The sequence below is a fragment of the Lupinus angustifolius genome, chromosome LG17, assembly GCF_001865875.1.
Source record: "Lupinus angustifolius cultivar Tanjil chromosome LG17, LupAngTanjil_v1.0, whole genome shotgun sequence".
Taxonomy (NCBI): domain Eukaryota; kingdom Viridiplantae; phylum Streptophyta; class Magnoliopsida; order Fabales; family Fabaceae; genus Lupinus; species Lupinus angustifolius.
Genome location: NC_032025.1, coordinates 9,725,194 through 9,748,492, shown reverse-complemented (window position 1 = coordinate 9,748,492; position 23,299 = coordinate 9,725,194). Strand labels below are relative to the sequence as shown.

General features: G+C 33.3%; 3 protein-coding genes across 5 annotated transcripts; all 3 read left to right on the top strand.

Moving 5' to 3' along the window:
- On the top strand, positions 9,409-12,816 carry LOC109331724 (transcription factor Pur-alpha 1-like). Its single transcript, XM_019566402.1, has 5 exons — positions 9,409-9,896; positions 10,026-10,073; positions 11,666-11,806; positions 11,902-12,141; positions 12,225-12,816. The coding sequence occupies exons 1-5, from the start codon at positions 9,588-9,590 to the stop codon at positions 12,375-12,377; spliced, it is 891 nt and encodes a 296-aa protein (XP_019421947.1). The 5' UTR covers positions 9,409-9,587; the 3' UTR covers positions 12,378-12,816.
- LOC109331912 (L-ascorbate oxidase homolog) lies at positions 16,358-19,560 on the top strand. Of its 3 annotated transcripts, none has more exons than XM_019566706.1 (3): positions 16,358-16,990; positions 18,145-18,975; positions 19,077-19,560. In XM_019566706.1, exons 1-3 carry the CDS (start codon positions 16,476-16,478, stop codon positions 19,375-19,377), a joined length of 1,647 nt encoding a protein of 548 aa, XP_019422251.1. In that variant the 5' UTR covers positions 16,358-16,475; the 3' UTR covers positions 19,378-19,560. The 3 variants fall into 3 exon arrangements, with proteins under 3 accessions (XP_019422251.1, XP_019422252.1, XP_019422250.1); XM_019566707.1 differs by lacking the exon at positions 16,358-16,990 and having other exon boundaries at positions 17,510-18,975; positions 19,077-19,395; positions 19,434-19,560; XM_019566705.1 differs by lacking the exon at positions 16,358-16,990 and having other exon boundaries at positions 17,510-18,975.
- LOC109330847 lies at positions 20,884-21,714 on the top strand. Its single transcript, XM_019565122.1, has 2 exons — positions 20,884-20,964; positions 21,019-21,714. Exons 1-2 carry the CDS (start codon positions 20,884-20,886, stop codon positions 21,712-21,714), a joined length of 777 nt encoding a protein of 258 aa, XP_019420667.1.

Sequence of the window (23,299 nt, the reverse complement as noted above, 5' to 3'; positions counted from 1 at the left end):
AAACTAATGGTAATGTAAGCATATTTTTTATTTTCCCTTAAAAATGTAATTAACAATGACAAATAGACAATAATATGTAATTATATATTATTTCTAAACATATTTAGTTATTTTGACATTTTATCTTTAAAAAATCCCAAATTGAGAGAACTTTGAAAATACACATATGGAGGGTTTGAGAAACCCTTCAAAACCTTTATCTCTTATTGGTCCAACTCCCAAACAAGAGGAATATTTTTCTAAATCATTCCTTCTCTTACCATCCAAAACCTTACTTTCAAATAAGGCCGAAGTGATTTTCAATGAATTTTAACAGTGTGTTAAATGGATTTTTGTTATAATAAAATCCATTTTATACATGGTTATTTTGTTACAATTAAATCCATTTAATTATTATGTATTTGTTTTATAGCGAATTAAATCTCTCTTCTGACATACAGATCCTAATTCTGTCATCCCACTCACGTAAATAACGTGATGAACTTGGTGATGAATTTTGATATGCATTTATATTATGCAACGAGCATTGTTCACCACTAAATTTAGCAGAACGTACATTATTTTTTTAACCCTCAAAATCCAGTTGTGATTACCTCAGAGCCAATAATCGATTGGATTGAATCATTAAATTTGTTTTGATTAATTTAGTTTGGTTTCCTTACCAAATCAAAGCCAAATCATTTAGTTCCCAATGTACGAAAAATGATGGTGTGAACCTTTTACTTCGTCAAAAGGCGAGAGTTTGATTCCTAGGAGCGACATTTGTTGAAAGGGACAAGCACAAATCCTAAAAGAATAAATTCTTTAACTTTAACCTAAAAGGTAAGAAGATACTTTTGATAATAAATAAAAAACTAACCAAACTAATGAACACTCATAAGCTGGATAAGTAACAGTGCGTCTAAATTAAAGTCTATGGTTTGGCCTCATTTGTGTTCTTAGTCAACAAAATATAATGGTGCTTAATGATGTGATTAAATGCCTTTGCTTCTACAAATAACTTGTCATGGTGCTGGTGAAATAAAAACCGAACTCATGGATATCCGATAGAATCCGAATTTAACGGGGAAAACCCATTATGATTAGGTTTGGGTTTGGGTTTTATCTGGGTTTAAATTTTGGGTCCGGGTTTGGTATAGCGAAGACCCTAACCCGAACCCGCCCAAAGTAATGTAATTCAATTTAAAATTGAAATTTCTACCATGTGTCCGTTGTTTTTAATTTTTAATTTTACTTTATATACTATTGGATCTTCAAATATAAAAGAAATAATACTAGAGAAAGTAGAAAAGTTAGAGAAAAATTACACGAAAATAATATCATACTTTATTTAATACTATAATTTTTGGGTTTTGTTTTGGGTTACCCGAAACCCGACAGGTTCGGAGATGATATTTTTATTTTCAACCCTGTTGAGTTTGGGTTTGAGTTTTAAATTTTGGGTTCGGGTTTGGATATGTGCAAATCCGACTCCGACCCGCCCCTTTTCATTCCTACTTTACACTCCTTTATAATTAAACAATCTTCTCATTTCACTCTCAAAAGATAAAATAGCGAATTCTTTCGATCTATCTTATAAGATAGTTTAGGATTTAAAGAAGTTTAATTTTGCAAAATTCCTTTCAACAATTCCAATTTGCAAGATTTAAGGTTGTTGCCAATAACACTATAAGCAATGCGTCCAACAATCACATTTGTTATCAACAACATTCTATAACATTATTGGGGACTAAGGTAACATGAAGATCCTAGGCATTTGCCTCAATTGTTATGAACTGACTACAAATTACATAATTTTATCTGGAGAACATTATAATTTATGTAATTCAACTTGATCAAATGATAAAGACATATTTTTTTGTGTGCTAACAATAATATTTCCTTACTTTTTGAGTAAAAAACTAATTAATTTCGGAGTTCATGATTACCCCTACTAATAAGTATCGTTACCGAGAAGCAAACAAATAAAAATAATAAGACATATGAATACATTACTTCTATTAACCTTATTTCTGAATAATTATCTTGAGAGTTGAGACATATATTTGCATTTTCTTGTAATAACTTTCCGCTTGTTAATTTAAAACTCAACCACAGAACATCGTAATAACAATTTTCTACCACAAACCTCTTCGAAACAAAGTTTAACCAACATTAGTTGTGGTAGTTAAATCACCATCGTCATTAAGTTACATCGTTCACCAGTGTCACCACTTCAATTAACAGCTTTGCAAATTAAGGCGATGGCAATAGTGTTAGTTGGTGTTCACGGCAGAGAGAGGATCTGAAGAAAACTTGCAACAATGTGGATGAGAATTACATGTGAGTTGAGGATGAGTGTGTGAGAGAACAGAATGAGGAAAAGGAATGTAGTGAGTGTGAGTAATAATAGATTAATAGCTATTTTTGGTGTAAAGTTACTGAAAATATAAGGGGCAAAATTTAAGGAATCAATAGAACATGTAAATTCAATTAGTAATAATGTCCTAATGAGCTAAATGACATGTACTGAGTATGAAAATTATGAGAGTGACATGTGTCTTTTACTATCAACATGAAGTTGATATTAACATGTGTCACTCTTAATAACTAGAAAGATTAGAAGGATATATTATATTTTTAAATTCAATATATATTAAAACAACCAATAATACTTTTCAAACCTCTATCACATTAGGTGTAATGAGCTAAATGGATCAAACGATGTCAATAATGTTTTATCATAAATTATATTTATCAATAAAAATTAATTTGTAACTATTTTTTAACTAGCCTCCGATCGTGTTATTTAATAACTTTTTCATGTTGTAATTCATGTTTATGTAAGATAGAATAACTTTATTTAGTTATCTTATTTTATCTTATCTTACTCGTGTGATGTATTTTCTATCTTAGGAGAGGGTGAGAAAAAAACAAACATGACATGATAATATATTGTTCCCCTGTTACCCATACCCTTAAATGCTCCCACCAACATCATTACCACCATTAGTGTATCATCCACAAACACCATCCCTTATCACCAAGAACATCACCATCTCCATTGCCACATTGCTAACACTAATACCACCCTGACCATCATTATTCAGGGTGGCAATTAGATGGATTTGGATGAATTTGGATATGGATCATAATGGATGAATAGAAAATTATCTATCAATCCATATAAATCCATTACATCACATTTTTAAATTATACAATCCATCCATATCCAATGGATTCCAATCCATCCATTCTATTCATGTATCCATTTTAATGGATTGGATGGATGAATATTCAACTCACCTTTTTTTTTAATTTGAACAAAACATTTTTAATAAAGCAATTTGAAGAAGAAAAATTCTTGTAAAAATTATTATTTAATAAAGCATTTTTAAATATCAATTTTAAAAAAATAATTTTCTTAACAAACACTTTTATTTAGGAACCGAACTGGTTCTACTCGATTAACAAAGATATGGTTTGGTTCTACTCGATTAACTGCAAATTTTATTTAGGAACCGAACTGTTCATTTATGCTTCGGTTCGGTTCCACGGTTTTTCAATTTATTTAAAGAAAATCATTTATGAAATAGTTGAACAAAATTTGCAAAGTATAGAATCAACTAAATGAATACTAAACGCTTCAATAATAAAGTATTTAATACTTTTTCTAGTAAAACAATAATAACTCAACATCTCAACGCACTGCAAACTTGAAATTTTAGTCCACAAAATTTTCGACAATGTCAAAAAAAAAATTATGAATGACAAACTTGGTACCAATTCTTTAGTCCAATAGTCTATCTTCTCAAAGGATAATAGAGATAATAGATATTTACATTTGTTTACTAATTTATTTTTTCTATTTGCCTCTTACTTATAGCCTATATGTATTAAAAATCCTAAACTCTTAATCATATTTTATCTCCTAACTTTAAAGTTTAACCATCCAAATATAAAATCAAAATTATTTCTTAATATGCGGTTTGGTTCTAAAATTTACAAAATTGTGAACCGAACCGAACTAAAATGGTTCCAAATAAATAAACTGAATCGAATCGCATAACCGAACCGCATTTTATGGTTCGGTTCAGTTCGATTTCATCAGTTTCACAGTTTAAATGGAACTGCTTACACCCTTAATAATTGAGACTTCCACAAGTTGTATCCAACAATCTATCATCTTGAAATATTTCATTTTGTTATTATATTATTATATTAGTCAATAACTAAAATGATATATTTATATTTTGCATTAAGATGTTAGGGCAAAACACTAAGGCCGAAATCGTTTATATTTGTTTGATAAGCACTTTTTATATTTGTTTGATAAGCATTTTTTAAAATCACAATTGCAATTTTTAACTTTTATAATGTGTGAGATTGTTCTTAGAAATGTGACAGAAATCTTTTATATTAATATTGAATTAATTGGAAAAAAAAATATTTTTAATTTAATTTTTTTGGATAGATTGGGTATCTATCCAAATGGATATACCCATGGATATCTATTAGATATAATGGATGAATTTGAATCCATCCATTATCAATACTATCTATTGGATTATATTCATTTTATTCCATTAGTTGTAACGGATGAATTTTGGATAATTTTGTCACCCCTAATTATTATCATCACCACAATCATTGTCATTGCCACAACCTCCACCGTAATTGTTGCCACCATCGTTGTTAGTGTCATCGTTATTCCACCAACATCATTATTGACACCATCCTATCACCACCATATTAATGTTGCTACCATGTCATCATCTCTCCATATTGTTGTTGTTGTCATCACCACTGTCACCACATTATCATTGCCCTCATTTTGTTCCTCCTAACTAAATTAGGTTTATAAAGGACGGCCCATATTTTAGTAGGTATAACTGTTAGATTTTTATTCTTTCGCAATAATTGAATTTGAGACCATGCTAGAGAACTAAGCTCGTAAAATTTTTTATATAATATATGTTGTTATCGTAACTTGCAACAATTCTAAATGACACGAAATAATAGTTATTGGTTGAATCACGATCAGATCGCTCTCTTTAAGACGTTTCGTGACACTTCCCAAAATGTGCAAACAGACTATCAATCATGTCGTCCCTAGAATAAAACAGTTCAGATCTCTGTTATAGAATTCTTACTGCACTATAAGAACCAATCTCGAATACACCCACCACAATATGGCTATTAGTGCCAATTCTTTGTGCCACAAAAAGAAAGTGATAGAAGTTTTTCGGAAATGTATTAACGGAAAATATGGGGAGAAAAAAAAAGTTGAATGAAAGTGCATTCAACTTTAGGCAAGAAAATATGAAGGGATGAGACTTCTATTTATAACATGATATTTTTTTACAAGTTCTCCATCTCTCCTATGTGGATGAAACTTCTATTTATAACAATATATACACCATATAAGTCTATATTTTCTAGTAGTTCTTGCTCTCTTCTTCTTTTAGGTTCAATTTTGAACTTTTAAATTTTTATCATTATCTATAATCATAGGTATGTGACAAGTTGATGTGCCCTCATTATTCCTCAATTTAAAAAGGAATTTCTCTTCATTGAAGTCAACATTGTTAGACTCATTGATCACTTTTGCGTTAAGGTCATAAAACGTATATGTCTTTAGGTTTACAACATAAGCAAACAAATACACATTCATAGGCTCTATGAGTTTAACTCTCTAGGGGCATACCATCAGAAATGATTTCATAACCAATTCTATATATCTCATATGACTAAGACTCTACTATTCTATTATCAGTCATCTGATACTTGAGGTAATGATTAACATCATATATATATATATGTACATATTTTTTGTCTTACCTTCCTCAATATTATATTTCTTTCTTTCTTAAGTGCATGCCAAATTAATTTGGTAGAGTACTAGACTTGTATGGACTGTAGTTAGAGATGGAAAAATGGGCATTGCTCATGGGCACACCCGCATAGCCCACATTTTTTTGCAGGCAAGACATACAAATTTTGCCCATTTTCCCGTTTTGCCCGCCAAGTTTGCAGGCATTTCCGTTGGGCATGCAGGCGGCCCATAAACATATTTTAAGAAAAAATTAAGAAAATTTTAACTAAGTTATGATGTAATGTAAATTTTAATCCCTAAAAAAATTGTAATCTAATGTGATTTGTTAAACTTCATATAAAGTATCAAATATTTTGTTAATTTTTTATCTTCCACTACTTTATTTCATTTATTATATGAATTTTTATTTTTTTAATTATTCAACAATATCTGCGGGCCGCCCGCAAGACCATTAGCTCGTTTTAAAACGGGCAGGACAATGAATTTTGTCCGTTAACTAATGCGGACATGCTTGCGCCCGCTTAAATTTTTGTGGACATTTGCGGACGCGGGCTAAACGAGTCGGGCGACCCGTTTTGCCATCTCTAACTGTAGTAATCATATAGGTCATCTAACAACTCATTCGAAATGAAATTCTTACGAAGGTAATCATTTTCATTCCAGATAGTTATTTCAATAGCTAGTTTATCTCTTTCCTTCTTTCATTTTTTTCTGGAAGCACTTGGACATAGTTTTCAAAATGTGGGCAACTTTTCTCATAGTGAGTAAACATTTCATCTTATATTGCCATTGTTTGAAATTTGTACCATCAAACTGAAATCTTTTGTTCAGGTCAAAGTTGTTCGGTCTAGAAATATTACCTACTAATATCCTTGTAGTCGAAACGTCTTAAAATTGTTGTTACCGTAGCTTACAACAATTCTAAATGGCATAAAATAATACTTATTGCTGAGTCACGACCAGATTGCTATCTTTAAGATGTTTCATGGCACTGCCTGTTCTTTCCTAGAACACAAATGTATGGAACAGTTGTTGATCGGTTGCAGAGGATGGAGAGGAGGAAGAACGTCAGAGTAGTAGGATGATGTAGAAGAGTTGGACCCGCTGGTGAATGTTCTTTCCTAGAACACAAAGGTATGGAATGGTTGTGGATCGGTTGCAGAGGATGGAGAGGAGGAAGAACGTCAGAGTAGCAGGATGATGTAGAAGAGTTGGACCCGCCGGTGGAGGTACCTGAAAAGGTTCTCCGACGATCAAGTCAGTATATGAACTTGGGTGAGAAGTATATGGGAATGTGAGAATATGAGGAGAGGGAGCAATAGAGTGAGTAATGCTTAGAGAGTAGAGGGATTAGAATACTTCCTGTTGGTAGAGACTTCCATTTACAGGGAGAGAGTTGACTTTGGGCTTTTGACAGGTAGTGTAGTACGTAGCCGACCAAGAGTGTTGTCGGGGGCTGCTTTTTCTGTGTCGGGCGATCTGCTAGGACCGTACTCTGCGCTACCTTGTCTTTTAGCCTGTGGTCGGTTTGGTAGTCGTTTTGCAGTCTGCTTGTCGTGTTGGCAGGTGGGTTGGTGACGTACAGATGGCATGCCATGAAGTGTCTCCAAGGTCAACTCTTGTGGGCCAACCACGCGAGATCTACCTCGGCGACCAAGCATGTGGGCCTTTGGATTGCCGGGTAGGAACAGTTGCTTCAGTCTACTAGGATGTTGGGCGAGCATGTTGGGAGAATCTAGACGAGCCTCACATAGTGCCCAAAATATAGAAGGAGATTATCTACCACACCGTCCATAAGATAAAACAACTCAAAATCTATGTTGAATACACCACCACAATATGGCTACCCGTGCCAAATTTTTGTGTCACGGAAAGAAAGGGGGAGAAGTTTTCTAAAAATGCATCAGCGAAAAATATGAGGGAGAAAAAAATATTGAATGAAAGCACATTCAACTTGGGGCAAGAAAATATGAAGGGAGGATACTTCTATTTATAATATGGGATGTTTTCCAAGTTCTTCATCTCTCCTATGTGAGACTTCAGAGTTATTTTTATCAAAACTCTTATATATAGAACTTCAGAGTTTTTGAGACTTCATTTTTACTAATAAATTCCCATGAACCATGTTCTAACAATATATATCAAAGCCTTTTTACTTTACTCCAATAATGACTAACCCGCTCCATCAACAAAATCCCTCTAGAATATTACATAAAAAATTTTTGCCCAAAAACAAAACCATTTTTACATATTTTGAGCTTAAACCTAGTTGGCCGGAATCTCAGAACCTGAATTGTCAACTATAGTTGCTAAATAGATATCTAATTGACCAAGCTAAAATATTATTTAATGTATTGGTTGAAAAATAAATTTAAACTCTAAAAATTTATAATTGATAGTAAATAAAAATTAGGCAAAACTCTAGTCTAGTCCCTTTTAAGTTATTTTTCAGTTTAGGATATAGTTCTTTAAGTTTTTTTGTTTCAAATACATCATTTAAGTTTTCAAATGTCAAACAAATAAATCTTTCATGTCAACCCTAACACATTGAAAACAATGTTGATTGTCTTATACTTCTCATGTTTTCTAATGGTGACACACACATCTATGGTAGATGGAAATCACCAATCCATTTGTGGGCATAACCCAAAAGCCCACTTTCATACAAAGAGATAATGTTACAAGTCACCTACGCATGTGTGTGCACATCATCCATCGGAAAGTGAGGTAGAAGCATATTTCGTGTGAAGAACAATGACCATAGTAGAGACCACAAGCACAATGGACCAGGATTAAGGCATCATGGAAGAAGATGAACATTGTTGATGTGAGGGCAAAGTCACCTAAAGTAAACACAAAATGATTTAATTGTTAACATTTAGATAACATAATAAGCTTAGAAATGGATTATTCCTATTAAATATAAATCAATTTTAAACTGAGTAACTCCGACCAATTTACTTGGATCTATCAAGTTGGAGAATACTTATGTACTAACAATAGATATTTGGACAAGTGAGTAATACTTATAACGAGTCAAGTTTGGGTATGTGGTTTTGGACTTATAGGCAATTGGAGTAAAAAAATTTATAAATTATATGTTGAGCGAGGCAAACCGAGTAATAATGTAGTAATAAGACTCGTTAGTATCCAAACTCGTATATTTAAATCATTAAAAACATTAATCTTGATTTCCCTATTAATAACCCTAGTCATTTGCACATCTCCATCTCTCTGATCTCCATAACCCTCAATGTATCACTTACACTCACTTTTTTCGTCCATCCCTCACTCAATTGCCCAGACCGTTGTCAACTCCTAGTGACCCAAGTCGTTTTGTCCACGGGCCAGAGCCCAAGCCATCTCCATCCAAATGTATAAGTTGTTTGCTTTTTTTAATATTTTTTGAATTACTATATATTTATAAATCCACCGAATCCCAAATGATACACAAATAATATACTTAATGAGTATCCAGATGTATACTTATCCAAAAGTGAATAAAGGAGATAGTTCCAAATAATACTATACCTTATCAAATTTATTGACATCCTTAATCTAAACTAAGATGGCTAAGTTTTAGGATTTAGGTAGGTGGCGTGAGGATGAGTTAAGTTTATTAGTTTCTAAGCTTTCCCCACAATATTATTATTTTTTATTTCCAATTTTATTAATTCCGAATTTGCAATTGCAACCAAAACTAAAACCCTAGGATTTGTCAATTATATAGCCATTTAGCAGTTCCTACTCAGATCTGAATCAATCGTTTGTCATGGAGGGAAACTCAGCCGGCGGTGGAGGAGGCGGAGGCGCCGCAGCCGGCGGTGGCGGTAGTGGTGGTGGTGGAAATGATGTGGAGTTGCTTTGCAAAACGCTTCAGGTGGAACACAAACTTTTCTACTTGGATCTCAAGGAGAACCCTCGTGGTCGTTACCTTAAGATTTCTGAGAAGACTTCCGCTACTCGCTCCACTATCATTGTTCCTTCTTCTGGAATTTCATGGTTTCTCGATCTGTTTAATTATTATGTTAATTCAGATGATCAAGAGCTTTTTAGCAAGGAATTGCAGCTTGACACTAAGGTTCAATTATCTCCCTCTCTTTTTTGCTAATAGTTCATAATCATTAGATTCAACTGTATATTCATGTAAGTGTGAATGATTATCGATATATTTGGTTAATTTCTCTTTCTTTTTTTCTATTTTCTTCAGATTTTCTACTTCGACATTGGGGAGAATAGGAGGGGCCGTTTTTTGAAGGTAATTATTACCAATTGCTTCTTAATTTGAATGTTTTATTTTATTTTTATCTCTTTTTCTTTCAATTTCAGTTTACTTGCATTGGTTAGTTTTTTTCTTTCTGAATTTGAATTTTGTTGGATTTGCATTGGTTAATCCTTGTTCATCCTTTGAGATGCGGGGACTAGACAATTGAGCTAGAGGTGTTTGTTCAATTGTCTACCCGATATGAAATCTGATTCTCGAGATTGCTTAGGATTACACTGTTAATTACCTGTTACTGACTTCCTTGCTCTGTCTTTTTAAAGGACATTAACAACTTTTGATAGTGTCTTCTTAATAGCTAATAGGTTTCTATTCTTTTAGCTGCAGATATTCTGTATTTAGTTTTTAAGTGGCGTGGAGTCTTCTATGCTGTCCTAGATTATGTTTAGGATAGGTCGATAGGGTGGCTCTTTTGGCATCCCTTTCCTGTTCTGCGCTTGGGTTTTTTAGTGGTATTTCTTTGGTAGATAGGCAGAGGGATTGACGTGCTTTGTTTGATTGCTGTCACTTAGTCGTTATTTATTTCTTTTTGTTTTGTGATGATGTCTTGGCCTTTTCTTATTCTTTTCTCTTCTCATCTAATAATAATTATTTCATTATAGAAAAAGAGGATATCTTCTATGTCCCCTTTTATTCTGATTGCCCAGATTGTTGATCATATATTTGCTGTTTGTTCCTTCATAACTGGAGTGCTTAGAATGTGGGTTTAAGGATGCCAGATGCGTTCAAACCCCTGGTCATCATTGCATTGGAAGTTTTAAGATATCGGTGTTGTTTGGCAATTAGCGCTGTCTATTCTTGCTTTTGCTGTTACACCACAGAAATAATTTTTATTTTTTGTCACAATTGTCACCAGTGGATTGAAGTATTGAACAAAAGCTAGCTTTAAAGCATGCATCGCAGTGTAACATAGATATAACAGTATAGTCTACTACACTATTCTATTGGTACATACATTTGTACTTCAACAATCTTGAAATAGGTCTGTGTCTATACATTTAGATTAGACAGAAGTTGATCCTTAAGTAATTGGTATTTTCTCATTAGTCATAATTGTTATAATGTGTTTACCTGAAGTCCCTTGTTAAAAAAACTGTTATCTTGTCACTAGAATATTCGAATTTTCAAATTGATATAATCCGAAAGTTATGAACATAGATTGTCATCATCTTCTCGTCTAACTAAAAAATGGCGGCCCAGTGAACGAGGCTCTTACCTAGTACAGTATGTGGATGGTAGATGTGCATAACCTTACCCTCACTAGCAAACCCATGGCCATCAGGCCATAAGGCAAACAACCTTACCATTATGCTGAGACTCACCCTCTTATCTTCTCTTTTAACTGATTATACAAAATTTATGTGTGGAAATTGTAAATTTGTTGTACTCCCAATGCCAAATAACAATGACCTTTCATTAATGGTTACATCTAACTTGTAACTGCATATCCTTTTGCATCCTTTTGGGCTCAATTATTTTTATGGTTATTGACATTTCTATCTTGTGAAAAAGTATTACTTGTATGTTTATCTTGCATCAATAGTATGATTCTGATTTCTTTTGTGAAGATATCTGAAGCTTCTGTCAGCAGAAATCGTAGTACTATCATTGTTCCTTCAGGAAGTTCCAGAGATGAAGGGTGGGCCGCATTCAGGAACATATTGGCAGAAATTAATGAGGCATCACGGCTTTTCATTCTACCCAATCAGGTTTCCTTCTTTCTTATGCAGACATTCCCCCCGCTATGCCGCTAGAACTGTCTAAGTTGTTTTTATCTGATTTGATTGTTTGAATTCTGGAACAGCAAAATTCTGAATCCCCAGAACGTCTTGTTGGACTTTCTGATGATGTTGGTGCTGGCTTCATTTCTGGGTCTGGCCAACCTGCCGCCTCTTCTGAGTTGAATGTGGACAGGTCTGTTGATTTGCCATCTCAGGATGAAATTGGGAACTTGGGGGTCTCAAAAGTGATCAGGGTTGATCAAAAACGATTCTTCTTTGATCTTGGGAACAACAATAGAGGTCATTTCTTAAGAATATCTGAGGTCTGCTTCCATTATCTTTTGTCCATTTCTTTTTAGTATGGGAAGTGGGTTTTCTGCTGTAAATTCTTGTTATTAAATTGCAGGTTGCAGGTTCTGATCGATCCTCCATCATTCTTCCGTTGTCAGGGCTCAAGCAGTTTCATGAGGTTGTTGGTCACTTTGTAGAAATCACCAAAGACCGAATTGAGGGAATGGCAGTAGCTAATGTCCGTACAGTTGACCCCCCTCATAGATGAGTCCTAACTTGGGGTTCTATGTGCCAAGGTTTAAAGGGGAAACAAATTGGTGTTTGTCTATGTTTTATCTGTACTTATTTAAATTTGTCCTTAGCCTCCTCCTTCTCATATTGTTCTTCCATTAATGCTTTGAAATAATCCAAACTGGTTGGTCAGCAGGAGTAATTTGAATTGCTTGGCAAGGTTAACATGAACAGGCAATAAGGAAGAAAATGGACCAGAGACTTGTACTAGTTTGGAATTGGATAGTTTGGCACTCTTGCTACATTTTGTAATAATGGCTGTGTAATTGATTGTTTTGCTTTTCATGCACAGATTTCATGTGGATTTAGATTCTCATAAGTGCTGTGGTAGCGACCATGTATGTTACTAGAGAGTGAAGCTAAAAGTTTAGCCTAGTAAAGCAATTTGCAAAGATTTTACTCCTTTTTTATTTTCATTCTAAAATTTACTGTTGCATACACTCTTCAACACTCCTATTAATTAATAGGCTTGATAAAAAAGGACGGCTGATGTATTAGGCTCCTATTAATTGAAAATTGATTATTCAGGGATTGAGGATGTTAGATGTATGTCAGAACCTTACCCTCGCAAGCAAACAAGTGAACTGATTGTTTTTCAGGATTAAACTCATGACATTTGGGAACTTTGTTGTTGTGGTCAAACTCATCCTCTAATTAATTGGCTTGATATTATGTTAGAACTTAGAAATCATCATACACAAAATGTATGGGAATTTAATGACTTGTTGTTGGACTTTTTGTTCTCTTTTTGTTCTTTGTTATTGAAGCAAGAAATCAACACCCTATTCATTCACTTATCATGCGTAATAGAAAATTCTGATGCAGAAATGAAGCCATTGTCGCATGTCTTTATTGCTAAAGATAGCAGAGACAATATGCTTATAGACGTGTAGTAGATGAACTAAATTAATAGAAAGTGTTTTGCTCACAAAAATGTTCATTTAGTAAAAATGCATACCACAAGTATAAAGAATTGGAATCACATTTTCTATTCTATAATGTGTGTCACTTCATGTGTCATGAACTGTGATTGGTCAAAAAAATATTTAATAATTAATTATTTTTATTGCTTAAGATGAGCAATTGACTTTAATTATTTAGTGGCTGCAACGCAAATTGGCTATGTGAGGAAATAGTTAAAGTTAAAATTAAATATGAAAACTCACTTTAAAAGTTTAAATGGTGCTAGTTACTAATAATAAATCATATATTACAATGGAATAGTAATCATTGCAGTAAGGACCTATCCACATGTGCTCTCTTATAGGCCATGCAAAGACAAGGAAGGAGTTTTGGGGTGTTAATCTAATATATTCCCTAGTATAGCTATTTAGTCTTGATTTTTTTTCTTCTACCACTGGAATAAAAATAATTTTAAAAAAAATAAGTCGAAAGTGATTAATGATAAAACCTAATCAAGCAAGAGAATTACACTTTGGAATGTTGCTTCTAAAATAGATAATCCACTCCATATCCTCCACACTTCAATACCATTGATAACCCATTTAATCCATTGAAAATTCAATTCATCAGTTCTTAAAATAAATAGCTTATTTTGTTTTAGTCAAACAAAAACAATGAAGTGAAGGTCAAGAAATCCCTCTGCCTTTAGATAATGTATAATGGTTGTCCATCCAATAAGTGTTATTTTTATTGGTTGACATTAACCTTTAACCCTATATTAGATTCATGATTGAGTTTATTTTCAAAATTTTAATTTTAGAATATTTTAGCATTCCCAAATTAAATGTTCAAAATATTAACAAGAGGTGTTCCAAGATATAGTTCTTGGGAAAAATTATAAATTAATAAATTATTGAACTTTTGAACCATTTTTTAAAATATTTTTTAATTTTAATTTCATAACCTTTTAAGATGAAAATTTTAGATCTATAATTTCAATTCCAAAATGATCTTAAATGGTTTCGAAATATTGTTTCTGTAATATTAAAAAAAATTGGACCAAACATTCGGAAATATATTACTGGGAAGTCAATTTTACAATTAATTCTAGAATTATTCTAAACATTTTCAAAGTTTATCTTATGCTACTAGTTTTACTACTTTTCTCTGTTGTATATTTGTTCATTAGGAAAGTATCCACTGATAAGTATACCAATTTGTCTTATACAGTTTCCTAGTTAGAAAAATATTTGTTCATAAGGAAAATATCCACCGTTAAATCCATGTAATGTTTACAAGTTTTGTGAGACCTATACTTATGTCTAATGTGGGGTGTGCTGAAGAAATTTTCCTCCTTCAATGATCATATATAAGAATTTATCATTTAAAGGGTGAACAGGGTTTTTATTTAAATTTTAACTATTATTTGTTTAATTTTGCTTGTAGATAATTTTGTACTAAAAATGGTGAATTTTAAAAAAAAATGTTGATTTTTCAAATGTTGGCAATGAAACTTTTAAGTTTTAACAATTAAAATAATTTAATTTAAATTCTAGTTTTTTGGTATCAACCAATAATATCTTCTCATTATATGATGAATCAATCTCTTTTGAACATGTTCTTTCTCTTAACAAGTCTCACTTTTTAAAAATAAATTTTGGCATTTTAACATTATATAATACATAGAGATTCAATGCAACCTGATTAAATCATTGTTAGTAAATATATTTTAAGAGTAATATTATATTTTCTCACTAAATTCTACTATAAATTATCATATTTAAAAGAAAGTGACATATGTTACTTATAAATCAATTATTAATAAATAAATTAGAGAAAAACTTGTGTGAAGATGTATCTAATATATTACACATCATATTTAAGACAACAACATTTATGTTTTTAGTGCTATCATTTATAATTAAATATTAATTTAAATTAAATTTTTAATGTGCTGCCCATATTTTATTGGTTGTAGATACGTTTCCACATAACTCTTTCTCAATACAATATCACTTTGTAACATATGTTAATTTGTTGTGCTTAATAGAGTTTAGTAGGATATATATTATATTTTCCATATTTTAATACATTACCTACCCAAGTAATTGTATAATACATTTTATAATTTGTTAATTCAAAAATAGACATTAATATAAAGTGACTCTCAATTAATTTTGATGAGAAATTTAACTATTAATGATTTATTACATAAGATGTACCATAATAAAGTTGTTTTCAAATTTCATTTCTAAAAATTCTTTTCAACGTAAATAATAATTCAATGTTAATGCAATGCTAATGTAGTTTGTTTACTGTATCACTTAACAAGTTTGACAAATTATTAGATGAAAATGTCAAGTTTTATTTGCAGGTTAATGACTTACTTTTGCGAATTTGTGAGTTCAGACTTTATTTTTAACGAAAGATTCTACTAGTGAATAATCTATAAGTATATTTATAAGTGTTTATTGATCCAACTTATAAATTTTTAATTATAAAAATACATCAAAAGTTATTTCCTAAATAACATTATGTTAAAATTATATCTTGCAGATTACATACTTTTGAGTTAAATGTCCAAAACCTTTTGTCATGAAAATCAAGAATTTTAGACATTATCATACAGGAGATTACTATCATCATCATCATCATCATTATTATTATTATTATTATTATTATTATTATATTTGGTCCATTACATACAATAGAAGTTGAACATCCTCAATATCCACAAATTACAATTTGCTTCGAAAGAGGTTAATGTATAAAACTAAATCAAGCTTATTTGTCATTTTTACCTATTCTTTCTCCCCTCAAACGACACCTAATAATTCTCCAAAAATAATATATTACAACAAATAGCAAAAGAAAGATTCAAAGATAGAAGGTAAATGTTAAATAGTCAAAAGAGTGAAAAATGAGTGGAGAAGCGACACAAATGGGTGCCACCATATTCGGATCGGTAGAGAGACAAATTCGGCAAAATGAAAAAACACATGTGGTTGAAAAACTTTAGGACATTAGTATAAAAGGGTGATGATATAAGCTCAACAAAACATAGAAGAAGAAAATTAAATAACCATCTTCTTCCTTCCAATAAAGATTAAGGAAGGAGATAGGGAAGGGTTTTGGCAAAGAAAAAAAATACAAAAAAATACATATACAAAAAATGGGTCATGGTACAGTTCTTGCTTTGATGCTGTGCCTTATGGCTTCAGCAGTTATGGGTGAAGACCCTTATCTCTATTTTACATGGAATGTTACTTATGGTACCATTTCTCCTTTGGGTCTTGACCAACAAGGTATCCTTATCAATGGTCAATTCCCTGGTCCTGAAATCAACTCCACTAGCAACAACAATGTTGTTATTAATGTTTTCAACAACCTTGATGAGCCATTGCTCTTTACATGGCATGGTGTGCAACAGAGGAAGAACTCATGGCAAGATGGTACATTGGGAACTCAATGTCCCATTGCACCTGGCACAAACTATACCTACAAGTTCCAGGTGAAGGATCAGATTGGAAGCTTCTTCTATTACCCAACCGTTGGTTTGCAAAGAGCAGTTGGTGGTTTCGGTGGGTTGAGGATCAACAGCAGGTTGTTGATCCCTGTCCCATATGCTGATCCCGAGGATGAGTATTGGGTTCTTATTGGTGATTGGTATGGAAAGACCCATAAATTATTATTATTATTATTATTATTATTATTATTATTATTATTATTATTATTATTATTATTATTATTATTATTATTATTATTATTATTATTATTATTATTATTATTATTATTATTATTATTATTATTATTATTATTATTATTATTATTATTATTATTATATTTGGTCCATTACATACAATAGAAGTTGAACATCCTCAATATCCACAAATTACAATTTGCTTCGAAAGAGGTTAATGTATAAAACTAAATCAAGCTTATTTGTCATTTTTACCTATTCTTTCTCCCCTCAAACGACACCTAATAATTCTCCAAAAATAATATATTACAACAAATAGCAAAAGAAAGATTCAAAGATAGAAGGTAAATGTTAAATAGTCAAAAGAGTGAAAAATGAGTGGAGAAGCGACACAAATGGGTGCCACCATATTCGGATCGGTAGAGAGACAAATTCGGCAAAATGAAAAAACACATGTGGTTGAAAAACTTTAGGACATTAGTATAAAAGGGTGATGATATAAGCTCAACAAAACATAGAAGAAGAAAATTAAATAACCATCTTCTTCCTTCCAATAAAGATTAAGGAAGGAGATAGGGAAGGGTTTTGGCAAAGAAAAAAAATACAAAAAAATACATATACAAAAAATGGGTCATGGTACAGTTCTTGCTTTGATGCTGTGCCTTATGGCTTCAGCAGTTATGGGTGAAGACCCTTATCTCTATTTTACATGGAATGTTACTTATGGTACCATTTCTCCTTTGGGTCTTGACCAACAAGGTATCCTTATCAATGGTCAATTCCCTGGTCCTGAAATCAACTCCACTAGCAACAACAATGTTGTTATTAATGTTTTCAACAACCTTGATGAGCCATTGCTCTTTACATGGCATGGTGTGCAACAGAGGAAGAACTCATGGCAAGATGGTACATTGGGAACTCAATGTCCCATTGCACCTGGCACAAACTATACCTACAAGTTCCAGGTGAAGGATCAGATTGGAAGCTTCTTCTATTACCCAACCGTTGGTTTGCAAAGAGCAGTTGGTGGTTTCGGTGGGTTGAGGATCAACAGCAGGTTGTTGATCCCTGTCCCATATGCTGATCCCGAGGATGAGTATTGGGTTCTTATTGGTGATTGGTATGGAAAGACCCATAAGACTCTCCAGAGCATCTTGGATAGCGGTCGTACTCTCGGAAGACCAGCTGGTGTTCACATCAATGGTCAGAACAATGTTGATGGTACTGGGAAAGCCCTTTACAGCATGAAGCCTGGAAAGACCTACAAATATAGAATTTGCAATGTTGGTATCAAGGACTCACTCAACTTCAGGATCCAAGGCCATCCACTGAAGCTTGTTGAGTCAGAGGGATCTCACACCGTTCAAAACATCTATGACTCTCTTGATGTCCATGTTGGCCAGTGCTTCTCTGTCCTTGTCACCGCCGATAAAGAACCTAAGGACTATTACATGGTTGCTTCAACACGTTTCACTAAGAAGGTTCTTACCGGAAAGGGTATCATTAGTTACACCAATGGTAAAGGACCAGCATCCCCTGTAATTCCTAATGCACCCGTTGGTTGGGCTTGGTCTTTGAACCAGTTCAGGTCCTTCCGTTGGAACCTAACTGCTAGTGCCGCTAGGCCTAACCCCCAGGGTTCTTACCATTATGGACAGATCAACATCACTCGTACCATTAAGTTTGTTAACTCTGTTAACAATGTTAATGGAAAACTTCGATATGCCATCAACGGTGTCTCTCATGTCAACACCGAGACCCCACTCAAATTGGCTGAGTATTATGGCATTACTGACAAGGTCTTCAACTACAACATCATCGCTGATGAGCCACCAGCATCCCTCGACAATATCAAGTTGGCTCCCAATGTCCTCAATGCAACTTTCCGCACTTTCATTGAGATCATCTTTGAGAACCCTACCAAAACCATTCAATCTTATAACTTGAATGGTTACTCATTCTTCGGTGTCGCGTAAGTATCCATAATCAACTTTGTTATTTTTATGACTAAAGTTGATATTTTTATATGCAAAAAATAAATTAATTCAATTAAAATTTTGTTTGGTTGTGTAGAGTTGAGCCAGGGACGTGGACCCCAGAGAAGAGGAAGAACTACAACCTTCTTGATGCCATAAGCAGACACACAATTCAGGTGTACCCCAAATCATGGGCTGCAATCATGCTAACATTCGACAATGCTGGTATGTGGAATCTAAGGTCAGAGATTGCTGAAAATCGTTACTTGGGACAACAACTATACATCAGTGTCCTATCTCCAGAACATTCCCTCAGGGATGAGTACAATCTTCCAGAAACACAACTTGTTTGCGGCCTTGTTAAGGATTTGCCCAAGCCACCACCATACTCCAGCTAGAGTGTTTTCTCCTTCTTCCATCATTAATAAATGCCATGTCACCATAAGCATAGCTTCATCGATGAATTATCAACCCTTTCCTGAGTGCAATCGATTTTCCCCTTATGTAACACATGATGATATTTTCATGTAAAATTCCCCTTCCTGTTATATGGGTTTGACATGAAATGAATCTTATTATTTGATTTCTTTTATATAAGATAATAATATAGATATATTTTCTTTTGTTTCAAGTGCTCACAAAAATCAAATATGTTACGCAAACTAGAATTGTTAAGACCTTAATGGTACCTACTATATAACATTAAGAAATTATCCACCTCAATAAAAATGAAGACATTATCAAATGAAGTCAGCATCCGACAAGATAAATATAGGAAAAAGAAAATGCAATGAAATAGAGAATTGAACAAGAAGAAATAAGGGGAAAACGTAAGAGCTAAGAAGATAAGTACGCGAAACATATTCAAGTTAAAAAGAGTAGAGAGTGTGTGTTTTAGATTGTTTCCCCAAGTTTATTTTTATTTTCTTATAATATATTGATATATGTTTGGATAATTTTCTTTAGCAGTCAAAATTATCACTATAATTGGAGTGTATTATGAAGAGTTTCTGATTAACCTGAATAGATTTAAAAATTACTTAAAATTTTCAGTCTTAAACAGAGTAACCCGTAAGGCCTTAACATAATAGATTAAAGTAGAAGAAATAAGACAAAATTAAAATAAGAAAGGATATGCAAGCTCAAAATTAAGTAAGTAAATTATAATAGTTAGTCTAAAATAGTTGTAACAAGATCAATATATTATTCTATTGCATGAGGGTTTAATTCAACCAAGTACAACACATTTAATAAGAGTTAAAAAATGATATATGTTTTTTCAGCCAAAACAGAGGTTGGTAGCATGAAACCTTATAAAGTAAGGGATGACATTTTCTCTCCCAAAAGATTATACTACTTTATGTGTCATTGTTATTATTGGTCAGAAAAATATTTAATTATTACATCTTTAATTTAAATATATTTTTCAACTAATCACAAATTACACAGAGTAACACATTATATAGGACAACAATTGTACTCCAGCCGGTTGTTAGATATTTGTAATAATTCAGCTTGTTAGTTAGTAGGAAAGTTAGTTTGTTTCTACTTGTATGCCAAGTTAGTTAAAGATTAGTTGATATAAAAATCATGTAATTGGAGTTTGCAATGAATTGAATCATATACAAGTCTTTCACCACTATCATATGCTATTCTCTGTTCTAGTTCTTTCTTTCTTCTGATGTCAAGGAGTTGATGCACTGTGTGTGCATAGCAACTTCAGTTTCTTGCGTGACAAGTAAAGGCAAATGTGTGTATGTGAGTTGTAGTTACTTGATTAATCTCAACAGTGGTATCTAGAGGAAGGTTCAACTAGGAACAACCTGTGTGGAGTCAAGGGTGTAACCAAGTAAGAAGAGGAGAACAAGAAGGGAGGTTATAGAAGTGAAGAAGCTTGAACAACAATGGCTAATGGCAATGGTTTCTCAATGACGTTGCTAGTGCTAGACACCAAGAACTATGATAGGTGGAGGATCCAGATGAAGGCAATTTTTGGATTCCAATAAGTATATGAGATCATACATAATGGGTATCAAGAGATTGAGGATGATGCCAATGAAGCTCAAAGAACAATCTTTAGAGAATCCAAGAAGGGGGATTGCAAAGCCTTGTTCCTAATCCGTCAATGTGTAGATGGAGCCAACTTTGAAAAGATTGCTGGTGCAAAGACAGCAAAAGAAGCTTGGGATAGCTTGGAGAAAAGCTATGAAGGGGCAGCCAAGATCAAGAAAGTCAAGCTTCAAACCATAAGAAGAAAATACGAACTTCTACAAATGGAAGAGAGGGAAACAATCTCAGATTATCTTACCAAGATTCTGACTTTAACAAATCAGATGAAGGCATGTGGAGAAGAGGTAAAAGACCAATCCGTGATTGAGAAAGTGCATAGAACCTTAACACCTAAATATGATCATATAGTTGTAGCAATAGAAGAGTCTAAGGACTTGGATGCCTACAAATTTGAAGAATTACAAAGCTCTCTTGAAGCACATGAACAAAGGCTAAAAGAGAGGTATGCAGAAAAGGGAGAGGCTCAAGCACTTCAAACACAATCTGTCAAGAAATCAGGTGGACATTGGAACAACAATTTGAGGAGAAATAAAGATAGATGGCAGAATGAGAAATGGAGAAAAGGTGAAGGCTTAAAAAATGAACAAGGCTTCCAAGAACATGATCAAAAGAGAGACCCTACCTGGAACTCAGTGAACCGGAAGAAGATTGATAAGCAAGATTAGCACAAGGTGCAGAACCAGATGATGATGATCATTACCTGCTTATGATTACTACTAAAAACAGTGAAGAATATGGAGACTTCTGGTATCTTGACACTGGATGCTCTAATCATATGACAGGTAAGAAAGGATGGTTCACCACACTTGATGAATCAACAAAGAGTCAAGTCAAATTTGTTGATCATAGTGCAGTTTCAACAGAGGTAATTGACAAAGTAATGATCAAGAGAAGGGATGGGAAGTCTGCATACATCTCCAATGTACTCTATGTGCCAAAAATGAAAAGCAATTTACTAAGCCTTGGACAATTGCTGGAAAAAGGCTACACAATGGAGATGAAGGTGTTTGATAAAAACAAACACAATATCTTGAAAGCTCCTATCTCAGCCAACAGGACATTCAAGATAGGCACACAAATGAGTGATCAAATGTGTCTTCAATCAACTCTTGAGAAGGACACATGGCTATGGAATCAAAGGTTTGGGCATTTAAGCTTTAAAAATCTAGATTTGTTGAGTAGAGGAGGATTTGTGTCTGGATTACCTCAGATCAGGATTCCATAACAAATGTGTGATGAATGCCTTACTAGCAAGCAAACAAGAAATGTCTTTGTCTCGAATGTTCCAACTAAGTCAGTAAAGGCATTGGAGGTAGTATACACTGATGTGTGTGGACCCTTTGAAGAAGAATCAATTGGAGGCAATAGGTATTTTGTAAGCTTCATAGATGATCATACAAGAAAGAAGTGGATCTATCTATTAAAGAGAAAGAGTTATGTGCTTGCTACATTCAAGAAGTTCAAGGCTCAAGCAGAAAGACAAATTGATGCCAAGCTGAAACAATTAAGGTCAGATGGTGGAGGAGAATATGTGTCTACTGAATTTCAGGATTTGTATGTCAAAGAAGGAATAATACATGAGGTGATTGCTCCCTACACACCTCAACACAATGGTACAGCAGAGAGAGCAAACAGAACAATTCTTAATATGACCAGAAGCATGTTCAAGACAAAAGGATTGCCTAAGAAGTTTTGGGGTGAGGCTACTTCTACTGCTGTGTATCTCCTCAGCAAATGCCCAACTAAAAGATTAAGTGAGAAGACTCTTGAAGATGCTTGGACAAGAATCAAACCAAATGTGAGTCATCTGAAAATCTTTGGCTCTATTTGCTACACACATGTTCCTGAGGCTAGAAGAAGAAAACTGGGATGACAGAGGGGAAAAACTCATTTTTCTGGGTTATCATTCAACTGGTGCATACAGAGTTTTTGATCCTAAGAAGGACAAATTGATAATAATCAGGGACTTGAGACTTGATGAAGATCAATGCTGGAATTGGAATCATAAAGGCTCAACAGAGAATCAAGATATCTTGCTGCAACTTGAAGATGATGAAGGAAATGACTTGATTGAGACAATGGTGCACGATCAAGGTGAAATATCCAACACTCTATCCAATCATCCAACAACTCAGAGACATAGACATCCACCATCAAGGCTAAATGACTATGAGATATTCCCTGATTCAACCATCACAGTAGATGGTGACTTTGTGCATATGGCATTACTTGTTGAAATGGAACCAGTAA

Bases quoted from the DNA above. Each gene is read 5' to 3' on its own strand.
- LOC109331724 (XM_019566402.1), top strand. From the start codon at position 9,588: ATGGAGGGAAACTCAGCCGGCGGTGGAGGAGGCGGAGGCGCCGCAGCC. The intron at 9,897-10,025 runs GTTCAATTATCT...TATTTTCTTCAG, and splicing joins AATTGCAGCTTGACACTAAG to ATTTTCTACTTCGACATTGG. The intron at 11,807-11,901 runs GTTTCCTTCTTT...ATTCTGGAACAG, and splicing joins TTTTCATTCTACCCAATCAG to CAAAATTCTGAATCCCCAGA.
- LOC109331912 (XM_019566706.1), top strand. From the start codon at position 16,476: ATGGGTCATGGTACAGTTCTTGCTTTGATGCTGTGCCTTATGGCTTCA. The intron at 16,991-18,144 runs ATTATTATTATT...GACCCATAAGAC, and splicing joins TATGGAAAGACCCATAAATT to TCTCCAGAGCATCTTGGATA. The intron at 18,976-19,076 runs GTAAGTATCCAT...TTGGTTGTGTAG, and splicing joins TACTCATTCTTCGGTGTCGC to AGTTGAGCCAGGGACGTGGA.
- LOC109330847 (XM_019565122.1), top strand. From the start codon at position 20,884: ATGGCTAATGGCAATGGTTTCTCAATGACGTTGCTAGTGCTAGACACC. The intron at 20,965-21,018 runs GCAATTTTTGGA...GGGTATCAAGAG, and splicing joins GGTGGAGGATCCAGATGAAG to ATTGAGGATGATGCCAATGA.